The following is an 18,632-nucleotide window of genomic DNA, read 5'->3' as shown; positions in this document are numbered from 1 at the left end:
CCAGTATTTCCCCTCTGAAACTAGAGATACTTGGGTAATTCAGTCTTGGGACCCAGCAGTGTTAGAGGGTCCATATGGAATCAACTAGATGCTCCCTCCCAGATCTGCAGCATGAAACTAATTTCGCCTGTGGTTTGTGAGGCTGCCATTTTTTTCGGTGTCTGTCCCAGCTCTTTCCTAATTGATGAGAATACTCAGTTTGTCGTAATTCCTGTAGAAACGTAAATTCCAGCAGTCCAATGAAGGGAGGAGAAGGAGCTGGCACTGGCGAGGTCATTGGCATCAGCACGGCAGCCAACCCCAAAAGAGCAAAGAGCTGAACTCTGTGATGGTGGGGAGCGGTTTGCAGGAGCCCTTTGTATGCAGCTGAGTTTGCCTTGTGTCCCTAACGGCCGGTGTCTCTGGGCACCTGGCAGAGCCAATATCACCAGCCCTAAAAGTAGGCCTCTCCCCTGGGTCATGTGACTTGAAGGGGGGGAGGGGGTCCTACCTCCAAAAAATCAATGTCTGCCTCCTGTCATTTCCACCCCTGCAGGGTCCTGAGGCTTTCAAGCTGCAAAGACCCCAAAAGAAATTATAAACACTGTGAGAGAGGTCACCTCACAGCCATCGGCCAACACTTCTCAGTTAACACCTTAATCAAATCATTTGGCCGCCTGTAAAGTCCAGTCCTGACTGAGCTGCAGAATAGGTCTTTGGTCGCTGACCCCACCCAGCTCCAATCTTTTCAGATATCCTGCTTATCTGTTTGAGCTTTTCCTCAAATCTTACCCCTCCACACACCAAAAACAAAATAAACAAACGAAAAATCTCAATAAGGCCTAGAAATTGAACCAATTATTGCTTTTCGAAATTTTATACCCAGACAGCTCTCCCCCAAAGGACCTGGCTCTCTTACTGGTGGTGACCTAACTCTGTTCAGGGAAGTCTGATAGTCTCTTGATGGAATGACACACGAGGGAGAGCCAGTGAAGCCAGTAGTCCCCTCCACCTTCTAGACAATTCCTACAGGAGATGATTGTTGCCCTCCCCCCTTTTTTCCCAACTGTTTTGTCTAAAAATAACCAAAATTTTACTGAGACTGACTGGAAGTACTTTTCATACTGCTTTTATTTATTTATTTATTTTTTAAATTTTTTTTTTCAACGTTTATTTATTTTTGGGACAGAGAGAGACAGAGCATGAACGGGGGAGGGGCAGAGAGAGAGGGAGACACAGAATGAGAAACAGGCTCCAGGCTCTGAGCCATCAGCCCAGAGCCTGACGCGGGGCTCGAACTCACGGACCGCGAGATCGTGACCTGGCTGAAGTCGGACGCTCAACCGACTGCGCCACCCAGGCGCCCCTCATACTGCTTTTAAATGGGCTCTCTCCTCCTTTGCCACCAAAGAAACTCCTATACATTTTATCTCAAACCTTTTAATTTATAGCTTTCACTGCTCATTTTGAACCTGTCTACTAGAAAAGCTCTGTGGGACTTCAGCACTGTCTGTATTTAACACAATATGTTTCTTTCTAGGATTTAGATGTTGTGCATGGAAAACGACATAGTGAATGGTTTTATGAGTTCTAAAGCTAACATAAATTACTCTTGTATTTTCCTATGTCAGGAAATAAAGATGGAGGAAGCTATGACCTACACAGGTATTCACATTTTTTTAATTCTCCCCCACAGCTTCTTTCCCAATAATTGCATGATCCAGCCATTTCAACTAATTTCTGTTCCTCACCATGCTGCACAGAGCAAAGTGTGGGTGCGTGCATGTGCTAACAGCATTCTCCACCATATTGTGTCGTTGGTTACAGATCTGTCATTTTGCTTTTAATCAGCTGACTGTCACAGCGGGATGTCTCTCAGAGCATTTACTCCCATGCGTGTTTGCTCATTAGATGATGCTTTTAAGCATGGATTGCTGTGAAAGGGGGGGGGAAAAGTAGAATGACCTTTGGGAGCCCTGGGGAGAGTTTGGGAGAATTCTTTCCCTTGTGGTGCTCACACATTGATTTGGTGGAGAGGCTTCATGGAAACTGGTTTAGAGATTTTTTACAAAGTATAATTGAATGTCAAAGACCCAAGACCCAAAAAGGAGTGATGGGAAATTTAAGAGCATTCAAAAGCCGAAGTTGGAGGAAATAGAAGGAGCTTCCTTGTTAAGACTCCTTAATTAGAGTGGGTGGTGAAAGGCAGCAGTGATACGATTCCAAAGGCTCTGCAGGGTGGTGGTGAGTGAGGAGAAGGTGCTGGGTTGGGGACAGGGTACCTGGAGTCAAGCCCTGCAGAGAGGTCTCCGCACAGCACAGAGACAATACCGCCTGACACACCCAAACTTCATAAACAGGCCTCAGCCCAGCCACCTTGTTCTCTCCAACCCTCACCCATCCCTCTTAACCTCATGTTCAGTGAGGGGGGTCCGACATGCCTGGTGGCCATGTCACAGGATCACCTGGCATCATCAGCCCTTGATATTTTTCCACTCTAAGCGTAGACCTTAGGTGGATTTGTCAGAAACGTGCGGTGTGGGCAGGAGGGGACTGTCCTGACCACCTCCACTGTGGGGAAACAGAGTCACGATGAGTCAGCACCATAGTTGAAGAATCCATCGGAGGAACATGGGCTTCCTTGGCGCCATGCCAGGGAACGCTGTTTGCCCCACTGCCTCTCTCCAGCCTCCTGAGCTGTACTCTCAGCTTCTTCCTTTTCCGGGGCACCTCACTGATACCAGAAGCTAAACAACAGGAAAGGTGGCGGGGAAGATGTAAACAAATAACGAAACAAAGAAAGCTGGACTTCTGAGGATGTCTAATAACCATGTATGTATCTCTTCTTTTTCTCTTCTCTCCTGTCTTCTTCCCTTTCCTCGCTCTGCCCTCCCCCCCCCCCACCCTGACCCCACATCACCCCCAGCACACGTAGGACAGAGCAGAAGAACCCACCCTTAAGCTGGTCTCACCAGGGCTATGGGCTGACGAGGTAATATCCCGCACACCAGCATTGTTTCGCCTGCTTCCCAGGGGCCACATTAAGACATTTCCAAAGTGTGACATTTTTAATGGACCTAACACTAGATATTGACTTTACGGTTATTTTATGATGCACTCAATTTTACAGCTAAGGGATTGTCAGTTGAGCTTTCTTTTACTTCTTGTCATGAACGAGGTAAAAGGGTATTAATAGGCTATTTAAGTCACCCGCCTGGTCAGAGCTGAGTCAGAGAGCTATTCTCCATCAAGTCATACCCGGCCAACTTTGAGATGAAGAATGTTTAACTGCACTCTGGTCCTGATTAAATGGCAAGCATCTGGGACTCTTCCCTCTCCCTTCTCTGCCACCCACCACTAAATCCGCCATTTGTGAGGCCATTTGTCAGAGCCTTGGTAACTCGTTGTTGACGGGGTCGCCTGAGAATGTGGCCGTTGGAAGCACATGTGCAAGGTGACAGAGTTACCCGTTGCCTCTTCCTCCCTAAATTCCTTCCCAAAGGACAGATAGGCGGACACTGTGTAACACGCAACGACTGGCACTTCCAGATCCTACCATTTCATGATGCGGGGGGCAAGCTGTCTTTCGGCCGACACCCACATGGCAGGCAAGAAATCCTGAAACAGGGCTACTGAGGGAGCATTTGCCTGTCCCACCTGGGGACTCACTGGATACCCAAAGGCAGTGATTGACGTGGCCTCCCCTGCTCACTGCGCCCCGTTGGACTGAAGGGAACAGGTGTTGAAAAAGCCACCGTAGGTGTGGACCCACCGAAACGACTGTCTCAGGTGGTGCTTACCGGGACACAGCCCTCCAGCGATGGCCCTCTTACCAGGTTTCAGAAGCCTCGATTCTCCAAGAAGATTCGGATTTTTTTTTTTTTTTAGAAAATGAATTAAATGCATTTTCATATGAAATTTCATTATAAAAGACTTCGAGAAAAGTAATAGTAGCCAAACCTGAGGGATGTGAAATTTGAAAATTCAGCAGTCTTTCAGAAACGTTTCTCTCACACGAGATTGACTAAGAGCTTTTTGACTGCCTTCAATTCTGAGGATGTGGAAAAATTAATCTTTACACTTATTTGTTAAAGGGCCTCCCAAAGGCAAGTCTGTTCCCCGTTCAACTTCGTATTTATTCTATTTACTTAGTGCCGTGGCATGCGCATGAGGCGGGGACAGGCTGCAACGCTTTGCTTACTCATACTTGTCATTTTCCAGTTAAGACAAGCACAGAGCAGGGGCACCGCTCAGAAACCAGCCGCCATGACTCAGGAAGGAATTTTTGGCTTGAGTTGAAAGCCATCATTTCTGTGTTGCAAAATAGAATAGGATCAACAGGTTGAGGGGGTGTTTATTTTTCCCACTGCTTGTGAAAGCTGATGCTGCTGCCCTTTGATGGCCCAGAACTGCTCCTGGCAGCCGTGCTATGTGTCCATGGCAGGCAGCGTGGGGCCGGCCGTCGGTTCTGGGCAGCCTCATGCTGGCAGGGCTGCTTCCTGACCCATGTTCCACGCCCAGTAGACCAGCAGGCCACGCTGTGCTCCGTCCTCGGCACCCATGCTTCTCACGTTGCATTTACACTTTTTGACCCATCTGCCCTGTGGCCACAGCTCACGGCTGGCAGATGGGTGTGGGCGACCTGGCTGCGTGTTAGGGGCTGATTAGTGCTGACGGGGCCTGTGTGCCTTGGGTTCAAATCCTGCCTCACTAGCAAGAAGTGGAGAACAGAGCCTGGCAAGCCTCAAGCCCCGGCAATGATGGGTGCCATCAGCGAGACGGGCGTGGATGCAAAACATTAACAGGAAGGAGACAGTGTTTGAAAGGGGATGGTGATATTATGATTCCAAAGGATGTTACTCTACTTCATGAGACACAAAAAGAGATGCTCATCAGCACCACCCCCAGCTTCCTCATCACTCACTGCCAACCCAGAGCTCAGTCTTTTTTCTGAACTGCCTGAACGTACTGAAGGACAAAACCCAAAATTCACTTCCCGGCTCCGTGTTACTTTAAGGAAGCTTCAGCAGGTTCCGTTCTCTCTGTCACATCTCAGGACTCCATTTTATTTACTCATTTTCTCTCCATATTTTTTCCAGTTCTGCTGAGAAATAATTGACATAGATCACTGTGCACCCTATCTTATTTATACGCTGCGCTTGCTTAGCTCTGTTGGACTTCTCTGTTTAAGGTGCTTGACCAAGAGTTGGGTTCAGGTCAGGGTTTGGGGTTAAAGGGATGGGAAGTGAGGCTGGCCTCCTAAGGTGATGGGGGCCTTAGGGTCAGAGTTGTTAGGACACGGATCAGAGGCGGGGTCGCCATATGCAGTGGACAGCTTGCACCCTGCCCAGAAGTGTGCCCTGGGGAGGACGGGCAGCCACTGACATCCAGCCAGAACTCTGCTAGACAAGTCCTGCCAACTGGCGGGATAAGTTTTTCATCACACAACAGTGGCCACTTGGTCAGGATCAGGGGCAGGGGCAAGTCAGAATTAATCTAAGCTCCCAGAGGATGTCCAAAATTTTGTCTTTTCCAGGGGTGATTCTACACCTGGTGCCTTTCTTCTCTGTAAAAAAAGGAACAAAAGTGTTGCAGGACTCTAAGCCCCTACCCTCCAAACTGAGGAATATAATTTACCTTTAATTGGTTTCAAAATAGAGAGGAAAGATAAGAGGGGGAAAAGCTAATCCTCTTTCGTCCATTCAGTAAATAAATAAAGAAGGAAAGAATCCACATGACCACCTGTATGCAAGCCACTGCCTTGGAGGAGAACACGGTCAAGTATTATCATTACTGTTCAGAGAACAAAGTGTCCTGACAGGGGAGGAGATGATTCTGTAAGAGCCGCGTGGGGCCCCTAACCCAACCCCGAGGAATCCAGGGAAGCTTCCCAAGGAGGTGGCATTTCATGCTGCATGCTGAAGGCAATGCTAGCACCGTCTAGAACGGGATATTGAGGAAAGAAAACCGGTCCAACTAGAAGGGACAGTTTGTGCGAAGGCAAGATCCATTCGGGGGACTGTGATCAATTCAATGGTAGTACAAGGGAATGGGAGGCGAGCAGAAGAGGTAAACAGAGCCAATTTCACAAAGAGTGCTATATGTCGGGTGACCACAGAATTTATCTTCCAAACAAGGATGTTTCCACCAGAGAGGGTGTACTAAAAATAATTAAAATGGTCTATATTTGACATATGTATTTGCTGACCAATGGTATGGTCAGTGGATTTATAAAATAACTGCATTTAAAAACTATTTTCTAAACTAAAATTTCAAAAGTTCTGGACAAATGCTAAACTGAACAGGATGCCAGTACAACAGATATAAACTGGGACCCTCGGGCAATCTAAACAATCTGATCACCCTAGTTACCTACTACCTCAGAGGATTGGGTTTTCGTTTTGTTTTTTTTTTTTTTTAAGAGAAAGAGAGAGAGTGTGTGTGTGCCTATGCGAGCAAGAGGGGCAGAGGGAGAGAGAGAATCCCAAGCAGGCTCCACACTCAACACAGAGTCCACCACGGGAGTCATGACCTGAGTCACTTAACTGAGCCACCGAGGAGCCCCTTGCCCCTCCCCCCCTGCTTTTTTTTTTTTTTTTTTATTATAGGATTGGGTCTTTATCCTGAATGCAGTAAGGAGATATTCAAGAGTGTTAAACTGTGAGAAATAATATGGGAGGATCTGGGTCGATCAGATTAGGTAACATACGTAGTTGTGAAGAGTCTTGTGAGTCTGCTTGCTCACAAGCTCTGGCTCAGTGGCCTCCCGTTTGGGGGACAATGTCTAACAGTATCACGTGACTTACCGTGCCCCTGCTCTCTTCTAAGTACTTTGCATATGTTAAATCACTTACCCCTCACAATAACTCTGTGAGGTCAGCACTGTTATCCCCATTTTATAGATTAAAAAATTGGATCACAGAGAAACTCAGTAACTTTCCCAGGATTGTACAGCTGATAAATGATGGAGTAGGTAATCAACCCAAGGAGTCCGATTCTAGCCTGTGCTTTTAATCTCCATACTGTGCTGACTCTTTCAACAATTTAAACTTTTTTTTTTTAACATTTATTTATTTTTGAGACAGAGACAGAGCATGAACGGGGGAGGGTCAGAGAGAGGAAGACACAGAATCTGAAACAGGCTCCTGGCTCTGTCAGCACAGAGCCCGACGTGGGGCTCGAACTCACGGACCTTGAGGTCATGACCTGAGCCAAAGTCGGCTGCTTAACTGACTGAGCCACCCAGGCGCCCCAACAATTTAAATTTTAACTGCACTTTCTCATCTGTAAAAATTTGCTAATAATATGCATATACAGAACAATATGTAAGGATTACATAGGCTGATATCTGAAAAGTGCTTAGCACAAGTAAGCCCTGAATATATATTATTCTATGAACAGTGTTTGATAACAGAGTTGAATAGTGAGAGATATGCCAAAGAACCCTAGAGTTTTGAAGGACATTTACCTTCACGTTAATGAGTAATAAAATTAGCAGGTTTTTTACTAATCAAGGGCTAAGAAAGAGGGAAAATTATGTGCTTTTGCCCCAATAAGCAGGTATGTGCTTTTAATCAGTCATTGACTATACAAAGTTATTTGTCTATAGATAAATGACATAACTGACATTTACTGATAGTTCTATACTGTCTTCTTAGTTGAAGGTTTGTAGTCTTTTATTTGTAAAATAAATAGGTATTCTTGCACTGCATCAGTAAAACTAGTGCACGAGAAATCTTCCATGCATAGCAAATAAAAAGGTATTTATGATTGGCTTTTAGTTCCTTGCAGGACCCTGAATTCATCAGAGGCTCTGAAATTTCAAAACCCAAAGCAAATTTTCAGGCAGCATGAAAATCCTCCACAATACACACTGATTTGGCCCCAAATATTGGAGACTCTGTGCCTTCAGAAAAACATTCAAAGACAACACAGAAAAAACAGGGAAGGGCTTCAGAGAAAGGAATGGCTACATTAGTGCAGATACCCTGTTCAGGCTCTCTCAATTTTGCAAATCAAATCAATGCCCTCAGAACTGAAAGCTGGGAAGAGAATAGCCATATCAATGAACACATCCTTCCAGTCAGCAATGATCGGTAAAACTACAAAGCTTGTGAATTTCCAGTGGACCTCTTACAGTTTGCTGTTGGGCACGGGTACCGACATTCATCTACAGGTGTGATGTAGGCCTTCCCAACGTGCTTAGGATGAGAAGAGGAGGGTCACGAAAGGCTTTGCGGAGAGAATGATGTACAAATTTAATTTTGAAGGCCGAGAGCTGACTCCGACGATGAGGCAGGGAAGCACATTCTAGGAAGAAATGCCAGTGCTGAGGAGGGAGAGAGCCTGGTGCTTTCAGGAAGCTGTGCACTGTTTTGGCGAGGCTGTGGCAGAGATGATGTGGGGAGAGCAGGCCGAAGGAGTGGGAGGCATCAGGCCCTCTCCGTAGAAACTGTCCTTTCTGCTTCTCAGGACACTCCAGCAGCCTTTGTTGATTGTAACACCACTGCTCCAGGAAGAGTTCCTATGCCACGCATGCGTGATCTCTCCCACCCGCTCGTAAAGTGTGACATAATTACGTGGTCATGTTCTTAAAAGCAAATAAGTTGCCGTCTGGAAAGAAATGTGGCTCAGCTTGCAACCTGCATGTGGTTTTGAATTGCTGTTAGTGGTTTTGCCATCTTTGTATTTCCCAGATTGGATGAGAATCGCCTGGAACTTGAAATCATCTGCATTTATTTTGAAAATTCACTTGTCAGAACAAACCTATTCATCCGTTTCCTCCCTGAGTAAAGAACTTCAGAATGGCCCCCCGAAAGGAGCTCCTTTTGTGATAGGAGGACTGGTAGAAACCAGGACAGAAATGTGGAAAACTTAGTTCTAAGGTCTAACAAGGTGTTCACTTTATATTTTGATACAATGTTACATTTACAGAAAACTTGCAAGAATAGTTCCAAGAAATTTTATCTCATTTGCCTTATTGTTTTCTCTTGCTCTCCGGCTCTTTCTCTGCATATACACACACACTTCTTTTTTTCCTGAATCGTGCGTAATTTTCAGACATCATATACCTTTATCTGTAAGAGTTTTTGTACATATTTCCCAAGAACAAAAACATTCCTACATAACTATTGTAAATTTATCAAAATCAGGCAATTTAACACTGATACAATACTATTATGTAATCCACAGTCCATATTCAAATATTGCCAATTGTCCCAGTATTGTCGTGTTTATGGGTTGGGGAGGATTTTGTTTTACTGGTCTGGGATCCAATCCAGAAACACACATTGTAGTAAACTGTCATGTCTCTTAAGTCTCTTTCCATCTGGGATAGTTCCTCAACCCTTCATTGCATTCGTGACATTCTGAAGTGTACAGGCGAGTCGTTTTGTAAAAGGTCCCTCAGCTGGGGTTTTTCTGATGTTTCCGCATGATTGGACTAAAATTGTGCATTCTTGACAGGAATACCACAGAAGGGGAAGTGTGCACTTAGGATATCTTACCGGAAGCTACGTGACATCTGTTTGGTGGTCTCACTTTTGATTACTCGGTGGAGGTGTTGTTTGCTAGGTTAATCCACTATGAGCCTACTGTTTTTCCTTTTTTAATTAATAATTCATCCACTGCCTTTTGAGGAATCCATAATTCTTGCCTGAATCATTATGATGGCTGGAAAAGGATGATTTTTTCCAATTCTGTTTGTCTGGCTACATTTAAGTGGTACTCTACCATAGACAAGAGATTTCCCTTTTTCTTGTGCGTACGTACATATGTACGTACGTATGTATGTATGCATTTATAGCAATAAGGATTCATAGATCCTCATTTTATCCCATGAATATCTTTTTGCTACCATTATTTATTTTGATGACTAGAATGTCCCAGTTTGGGCCAATGATGTCCCTTCAGGTGTCCTTTTGGTGTGTCCCCATCATCTTTTGAGCACTTCACTGCTTCCTGGCCTAACACTATGTTCCAGGTTCACCTTGTATTTCACTCCTCGACCTCTGGAATCTGCCGTTTCTCCGAAGGACCCCAGTTCCTTTTAAGTGGGCAGCAGTGGCATCTGAACTAGGCTCGAGGTGCATAAAATTGATATGGAGGCATCTTTGTATGTAGACCCTCTGGGCGGACAGAGCTAAAATGCACGTGCAAGTATATTGAGAGCCACTCCTGTTTCTACAGATATGGAGATACGTGGGGACATAGCTATCTAGATATATTTAAAATTGTATGTTTGTACTGATATCTCTAATTCTAGTTTAACAGCATGAGGTTCATTCTAGTCTTCCTAGTTTCTAAATAACTTCCTTTTTTTTTTAACATGCTTACAATTATTTATTTGTTTGTTTATTTATTTAATTATACTTTGTTAGTAGTAGACTCTTTATTTTATTTTATTTTTCAGGAGTAGAACCCAGTGATTCGTCACTTACATACAACACCCAGTGCTCATCCCAAAAAGTGTCCTCCTTAATGCCCATCACCCATTTAGCCCATCCCTCCCCACCACCCCCCCCCCCAGCAGCCCTCAGTTTGTTCTCTGTATTTAAGAGTCTCATATGGTTTGCCTCCCTCTCTGTTTTTATCTTATTTTTTCTTCCCTTCCCCCATGTTCATCTGTTTTGTTTCTTAAATTCCACATATGGGTGAAATCATATATTTGTGTTTCTCTGACTGACTTCTTTTGTTTAACATAATACATAGTTCCATCCACATTGTTGCCAATGGCAAGGTATCATTCTTTTTGATTGCCAAGTAATATTCCATATAAATGATAACATCCTTTTCCAGCAGTGAGAAGCCTAGTTTCCATTATCCTCAATGGATTAACTCACCTGTTAAATGCTACAGCACACGGAAAGCAATTTCAGAATTGCTAAATCATACTGCTGTAAACACAAACCTGCTAACTAGAGTTCAATATATTTTTCAGTTCCTTCTGTCTTTAGAATGAGAGAAAATAGGTAGCTCACTCGGTTAAGCGTCCAACTTTGGCTCAAGTCATGATCTCACAGTTCGTGGGTTCAAGCCCCACACCAGGCTCTGTGCTGACAGCTCGGAGCCTGGAGCCTGCTTCAGATTCTGTGTCTCCCTCTCTCTCTGCCCCTCCCCCATTCATGCTCTGTCTCTCTCTCTCCCCAAAATAAACATTGAAAAAATTTTTTAAAAAGAGAGAGAAAATAGCACTGTGTTTGAAGTTACTCAGAATAGTTCTGTTTTCCCTTCTTTATTTTAGTTATGTTACCCATTTGAAATACGGCAAGGTTTGTTTATTTCCATTTGCATTCCATTTTCGGTTCTATTTTTTTCTCGTCATCGGTAGTTTAATTTTGTTTTTCAGTACGTAATACTTTAGCGTCGTTCCAAAAGTCAAAAGTGCCAAAAGCATGTGCAGAGAAATGTTAGTCCTCCCCACAGTCTCTTCCCACCCGTGCACTGTATGTAGATAACCAATCTCATCAGTTTGTTTTACCTTCCTCCGTTTCTGGTTGCAGTAGTAAGCAGACGGGGATATTTGATTTCTCTTACTTTTTTACACCAGAGGTAGTGTACTATATATATTGCATTGCACTTAGCTTCTTTTTCTTTCACCTAAAATATTATTTTCACTTTAAAATATATCCTCTCCATCGGTTCATAGAAATTTTCCTACTCTCTTTTCACTTCTTCCTAGTAATTTGCTGTACGTACGTACCATAATTTATTCAGCCCCTCTTTTAAGTATGAGCATTTCAGTTCTCATATTTTGCAATTACAAATAGTGAGACAGTAAAGAGCCTTGTGCAAATATATTTCATATCGTTGAGGATATCTTCAGAGTAAATTCCTAGTTGCGGGATTACTGGGTCAAAGGTAAATGCCTATATGGCTATATTAAATACTGCCAAATTTCCCTCCATATGGTTTGTACCATTTTGCATTCTCATCACCAGTGTACGAGGGTCTGCTTTCAACAGTTGTCAAGCTTTAAAATTATTTTTCCAACTGAATGAGAAAGAAAGGGTATCTCAGTATGGTTTGAATTTGTATTGCTCTTATTATGAGTAAAGTTGAACACGTTTTTGAAAGTTTAAAGGCCATTTTACTTGCTTTTGTAGATTATCTGCTTGTGTCCTATGCCATTTTTCTATCTGGTTTTTGAAAGAATTATCAGAAAGAATTTGCATCTTTCTGATGATGAGTCTTCTACCTAGGTACAAAAGCTGTCTTTCTACCTGGTTAAGTAAACTTCTAGGTCTTTCAGGAGCTTTTTATATTATCTCATAGGTTTTGCACATTTCTTGTCAAGTGTATTCAGAAGTATTTTATCTTCTTTGTTACTGTTATGAATTGGGTTTTCCTCTCTCATCAAAACCTCTTTGTGATTATCATGTGTGTATATGAGGGCTATTGGTTTCTGTGTATTAATTTTGTATCCTGCTACTTTAAAAAATATTTCTATTTTTGAGTTAATCTTGTCATTGATTTTCTTGGGTTTTCCAGGTATACCTGTCAGATATTTGCAAATAGAGATCGCTTTGCTTCCTTTCCTATTGGTTGTCTCTAATTGATTCCTCTTGTTGAATTGAATGAATTAATACTTCTAGTACAATGTTACCTTGTTCCTGATCTTAGTGAAAATGCTTTTAAGACTTCCTTTTGGGATGCCTCGGTGGCTCAGTCAGTTAGCATCCGACTCTTGATTTTGGCTCAGGTCATGATCTCACATTTCGTGAGATTGAACCCCATGTCGTCGGGCTCTGCACTCACAGCACAGAGCCTGCTTGGGATTCTTTCTCTCCATCTGTCTCTGCCCCTCCTTCTCTCTCTCTCACTCTCTCTCTCTCTCAAAAACAAATAAACTTTAAAAAAATATTTTTTAAAAAACTCCCTATTGAGAGGACAGATTTTAGGACTAAGTTAATACATTTTTGTCATGTTAAGGAAATAGCCATTGACTTTTTTCTTTTTTTTTTTTTTTTTTAGTGTTTTATTGCTAATGAATGTTGAATTTGTCAAAAGCCTTTTCAGCATCAATGGAGATGCTCAAATAATTTTCTCTGTAGATCTTCCAATAGGATATACTATATTAATGGATGGGCTATGAATGAACCAACCTTTCATTCCTAGAGTAAATTCTACTAGGTTATCATGTGTTATATTCTTAATATAATATTGATTTCTATGCTTTGAAACAATTCATACAGCATTCAGATTCTCTTTTCCTTGAAGGCTTGATAAAATTCTCCTGTGAAACCACATGGACCTGGTGCATCTTTGAGGATAGTTTCTTAATAATCTTTCTTTCCCTTCTTTGGAAATTGCTTTATCTAAGCTTTCTATTTCTATTGGGTCAATTTCAATAAACTGCATTTTCCTGGGCAATTACCTGTTTCATCTGGGTTTTCTAATTTATTTGCTTTAAGGTCTGCAAAGTAGTCTCTCTCATGCTTTGAGTTTTGTATATTTCAATGATTATTTCTCCCTTGGGATTTTTTTATTTTGTGTATTTGAATTTTCTCCCCTTTGTCTCAACTAGTTAAACTAGTGATCGTCTGCTTTGATGCTTCTTTAAAGAACCAGGATTTTGATTTATTAATGAGATATGTCATTCTTCTGTTCTCTACCTCATTAGTTTTTGCTTTCACCTTTATTATTTCCTTCCTGGTGCTTTCTTTTGATTTATATTGTTCTTTCTCCAGCTTTCTGAGTTTTGAGTTTGATTGATTTATTTTTTCGTGATAAAAGTGTTTAAGGCTATGAATGCTTAAAATGACATAAGTATCACGCTTGATGCATCATAAGTTCTAATACATAGTGTTTTCATGATCTTTTTTTAAGTTTATTTATTTTGAAAGAGAGAGGAAGTGAGCACAAGCAGGGGAGGGGCAGAGAGATTGGGAGAGAGAGACAGACACAGAGAGAGAGAAAATTCCAGGCAGAGCCAGACACAGGGCTCAAACTCACAAACCATGAGATCCTGATCTGAACTGAAATCCAGAGTCAGACACTTAACCGACTGAGCCACCAGACACCCTGTTATCATTTTATTTTATTTTATTTTATTTCATTTTATTTTATTTTATTTCATTTTACTTTATATTTTATTTTACTTTATTTTATTTTTAATATGATTTATTGTCAAGTTAGCTAACATACAGTGTATACAGTGTGCTGTTGGTTTTGGGGGTAGATTCCCGTGGTCCATCGCTTACGTTCAACACCCAGTGCACATCCCAACTAGTGCCCTCCTCAACGCCCATCACCCGTTTTCCCCTCTCCCCCGCCCCCCCATTATCATTTTTTAAATTCTGCACTTTTAGCTTTGTATTTTCCTTTTCACCCAGATGATGTTTGTCAGCTTCCAGATGAAAGAGCTCTCTTGTTGTTTTAATTTTATTAATTTCTAGTTTCATTGTATGATATCAAAGTGTTGTTTGTAATATTTCTATTTTATGCAACTTCCTGATGCATTTTTCCGTGACCTAACACATAATCAAATAATGTGAATTTCTGTGTGTGTTCGACAAGGTATAACCTCTATCCTCGGAGTATACTGTTGGATACATTTACATGAGAATTACCTGATTGATTATATATTAAGGTCTTCCAGATTCTTATTTATTTTTTGTCCATTTGGCCTCTCTTAGATTGAGTATCACTTATTATTATGTCTTTGTGTATTTCACTCTGCATCTTCTACAGGTGGTTTCTTCTAAATTTATAAAGGTGTTGCCCTTTATCCCCCCTCTTTGAAACGTTGTAGGGTTTGTATTTTTGTCCTCTTGGTTGTCTTTGATCTTAAATGTTGGTAACGCCCTTAGTTCCTGCTTCTTACTTAATCTTTTATTATCAGTGGTCAGTTTTTAGTGTTGTTCTTTGACTCCCAACTATTATTAGCTCTACCCTCAATGAGCTTCTTCTCTTTCAGTTTTTCTATCTTTCCTCCCGTGTTGAGTCACATTATTTTTACTTTGTCATAGAAAACGTATATATTATCTTTTGACCCTTCTACCTTTATTGTGTCCTAAATCTGATAAATATATTAAATGCTCACCATCAACCCTTTTGCTGAAATTTCTCCGGTGATTTCTTGGTTGGATGTGAAGACTACTTACTCCAGATGAGCTGATATGTACAGTATTACCTGTGTTCTTACAATTTATTTCTGGAACTTCTTCTGTAGCCTTGATACTTGAAGAAGAGCTTGAATGGTTGTGAGATCCTTGATTCGTACTTGAATTTCTGACTTGAGATGGCTTTTCACATCCTGGGGTACTTGATGGAAAACACACCGTTTACTTGTCAGCATTGTGTTGTGGTTCTTTCCACTTTATGGTCACTTTGGGCAGGGTGTTGGGCATTTTCATAAGATAATAGGTTTTGTTATTCTTATTTTCTATTTTATGATAATTTTGTATAGATTTAGGCCGTTTTTACCAATCTCCTGGATTTCAAGTATTTATAAGATTTCTAGTTTAAGAGGCTCCTTTCTAGCATGTGTAACCAAATACACGTTCTTTTTACTTTTTTACGTTATTATTATTTGGGAGTGGGAGTTGGGGAGGTTGTGTGTCTTCCAATTTTTTCCTTCTCTTTTTTCTTACAGGATCTGAAATCCACCCCCCCCCCCGCCTCTTTCGCTGCCTTTTTTCTTTTATCACCCAGTTTCCAAAGGATGTTCCTTCTTGCTCTGTGTCCTTGTCTCCCTGCCGCACTGCAGCCTCGATTCGCGCCCACTTGAGTCTCTTCCTCGTCTCCACCGCAGATTTTACCGGGACTTTTACAGTCTTTCCTACTTCAGGTTGACACTCTTTCCGGCGATGGTTTCAACTCAGCTCTTGGCTGCAACCTCATTTCCTTCTTCTCTCATCGCTACTGTTTTCCCAGGGCTCGTGCCCAAAGTGCGGCGTATAGGTCTGTTGACATTTGGTATTAACTTTTTTTTTTACTTACAGGGGGTTCGAAGAGTACCTCATTTTTGATCTTTTAGTGATACGAAGCGTGTGGGTTTTGTGCAGTTTTTCTTATTGTCCCTGGTGATCCGTATTGCTTTGTGGCCAGTTCATCACATTAATCCAGGCTGCCTCTTTCTAAATGGTACTCGGACACAACAAGAGAAAAGATGCTATTTTCCACAAGACTGTAGTCACATTGGTGATGTAAAAAGATCTGAGAGAGGAAAAATTGGGGGCATTCTTTGTATACTATGAAAACCACCCAAAGATCATTTTATCTAGATATAGATATTTTAGGGGGAAAAAAACGAATCAAAAACAGATTCAAACATTGGATTCCAAGAGTTTAATTGCTTCCATGTTTGTTTTTATACTGAGTGCCAGGGAGCATACAAATATCGTCCTAAGCATCACCTATTCCATGAAAACACTTTCAAACTCATCATTCACCCAGCAACCCTGTAGGTAGTAAAGGTTCTATCACACAACTATTCCCACATCTGACAGATGAGGGAGCAAGACTCAGAGAGCCTCGCTCACATGATGTCCCAGTTGCAGAGTTGACTTGAGTAGAGCCGGGAGTGAAATGTAAGCCTCCTGACTGATGGTGCCGTGCATTTCCGGCACTAACCACGCCTCGTCATGGAAGTTTGCATGTGTTTGAGCCTCTTTCTAATTTTTTGGTATTGTTCAATCGCTTCTGTAACCTAAGGCCACTCCTTCATAACGAATTACCAGAGGAAGATACTCTTTAGCACTGTATTTCAAATTGATTTGCCTTGGTAAAAAACAATGTAAGTTGCTTGTCCAGTAAGTGGGAAATCCTTTCTCCACTAACGATCCACCTTTGTCTCTCTTTTCACAGAGGACAGTTATGGGATGGATGGGAAGGCTAACCAGCCCAGCCTCGCTGCAGACGTCAACTGGCAAGGCCTGGAAGATTTATACAGTGTGAATGAAAGCATCTATGAGTACAGACAAAACTATAGACTTAGTCTGGTTGACTGGACTAATTACTTGAAGGATGTAGATAGAGTATTTGCACTGCTGAACAGCCACCATGAGCAAAATAAAACAAATAAGACTAAAACTGCTCAAAGCGATGGGTTCCCAGGTGGATCTGCTGAGCTCTCCGTGCCAGTAGAGATGGCCTCCGCGGAGTCAGATGATGACCCGAGTCGGATGGTTGGGGAAGCACCTCACGTGACCTTGCCAGCTGACCTTCGAACCCTGCATTTGAACCAACCAACATTCAGTCCAGAGACGAAACTTGAATGGAATAACGACATTCCAGAAGTTAGTCGTTTGAATTCTGAACACTGGAGAAATCATAAAACTGAAAAATGGATGGAGCACGAAGAGATAAATCATCCCGAAACTGATTTCAGTGGCAACGGCATCCCAGAGCTGGTGCTCAAGCCCAGGCCTAGGCTGCAGCCCATTAGCAGGCAGCAGAAAGGACTTCCCCGGGTTGGTGGCCCAGGAGGTGTTTTTGAAGATCAGCTGTATCTTCCTGTGCATTCTGATGTTGATTCTGTTCATCGGACAATCAATACGTCTGCCCTGGAGCAGCCTATTAACTCCAGCAGCGTGAAAAGGATATTGGACAAGGTGAAGAATCACGAGACAGGCAGCTTACAGAGTCTAGAAGGCAGTGCCTCCTTTCCACTCTCCTCGGATTAGATGAAATTGTTACCTGACCCTAAACACAGTATTTTTTTAACTTTTTATTAGTAAACTAATAAAGGCAATCATGACAGCCAACATTCCGAGCTATCCTAGATACACATGTGCGAAGTTGGCATAGAAGTTAGCACACAGGCGAGCGGTAGGCACACAGGGATGCGGTGTTGTAACTCCCTATTTGTCAAGAGTAGAAATAAAGGTTGATTTGTGTTTACTTGGGGGAGATTAAAGCAGTATTATCTTTTGAAAGCCATAGGGACATGCCTATATGAATGTTACCCAATCAAGATGGCTAGAATTGTATCTCTCTGAGTTTCTAAAACTTGACATCCTCCGTGAATCTTTCAACCTGCGTCCCACTGCCTGCATCATGTGGTTTTGATTCCTTTTTAACCACTGGAGTTTTTCAGTGCCATCACGTTCAATGATTTTGCACTTTGAGATCAGATTGCCATGTCTATTTGGTTAGTCTTTTTTTTCTTGCCAGAGGCTTTTCCTAGTCTCACTGCTTGCTCTCAGTGTGACCGTGGAGAGCAGACCCCAAGAATGACACACAGTATGGATCACATATTGTCTAGCGTAAGCTCTTGCCAGAAAATATTGCATGCTTTTTCCTTGACTTGCTAAAATTGATTAGCAGAAAGGCATGGCTAACGATGTTGGCAGTGAAAATAAATAAATCAACAAAACAAAGATCGCTTGCTCTCTCTGTGCCTAGCCTCAAAGTGTTCATCATATGCTTAAGATTGCTAAATTTTTGTTATTTTATTAGCAGGATAAAAGGACTGAAGACTTTTTTTGTCATCTTGGTTTTCTTGACCTGGCTAATAAGCTAAAGTGTTGAGAAAATATACTTAGTTTTGAATTTATATAAGGAATCTTTTTCAATAAAACACACTCATGAATGTTTCATATTTTAAACACACCATAGGTGTTGTATGATTATTTTTAAGGCCTTCACCAAGTTTGGATTTTTTTAAAGGCGTAATTCAAGACTGCTTTTGAAATTCTGTATTCTTGAAA

The 18,632-nt window shown here is 42.0% G+C and overlaps 1 protein-coding gene across 4 annotated transcripts in view; it reads left to right on the top strand.

Moving 5' to 3' along the window:
- Positions 1-16,933, top strand: part of SULF1 (sulfatase 1) — a 178,002-nt gene extending 161,069 nt beyond the window's left edge. For 3 of the 4 annotated variants that reach the window (XM_040487642.1, XM_040487644.1, XM_040487643.1), the window contains 3 exons: positions 1,611-1,644; positions 2,906-2,971; positions 16,789-16,933. In XM_040487642.1, coding sequence (XP_040343576.1) covers positions 1,611-1,644; positions 2,906-2,971; positions 16,789-16,819 — 131 coding nt within the window. In that variant the 3' untranslated portion in view covers positions 16,820-16,933. The remainder of the gene's footprint in view (positions 1-1,610; positions 1,645-2,905; positions 2,972-16,788) is intronic. The other variant, XM_040487645.1, reaches the window with a different exon arrangement.
- The last annotated feature ends 1,699 nt before the right edge of the window (positions 16,934-18,632 follow it).

This window comes from Herpailurus yagouaroundi, unplaced genomic scaffold (genome assembly GCF_014898765.1).
Source record: "Herpailurus yagouaroundi ecotype Mexico unplaced genomic scaffold, PumYag 165, whole genome shotgun sequence".
Taxonomy (NCBI): domain Eukaryota; kingdom Metazoa; phylum Chordata; class Mammalia; order Carnivora; family Felidae; genus Herpailurus; species Herpailurus yagouaroundi.
This window is presented reverse-complemented; position numbering and strand designations above follow the sequence as displayed.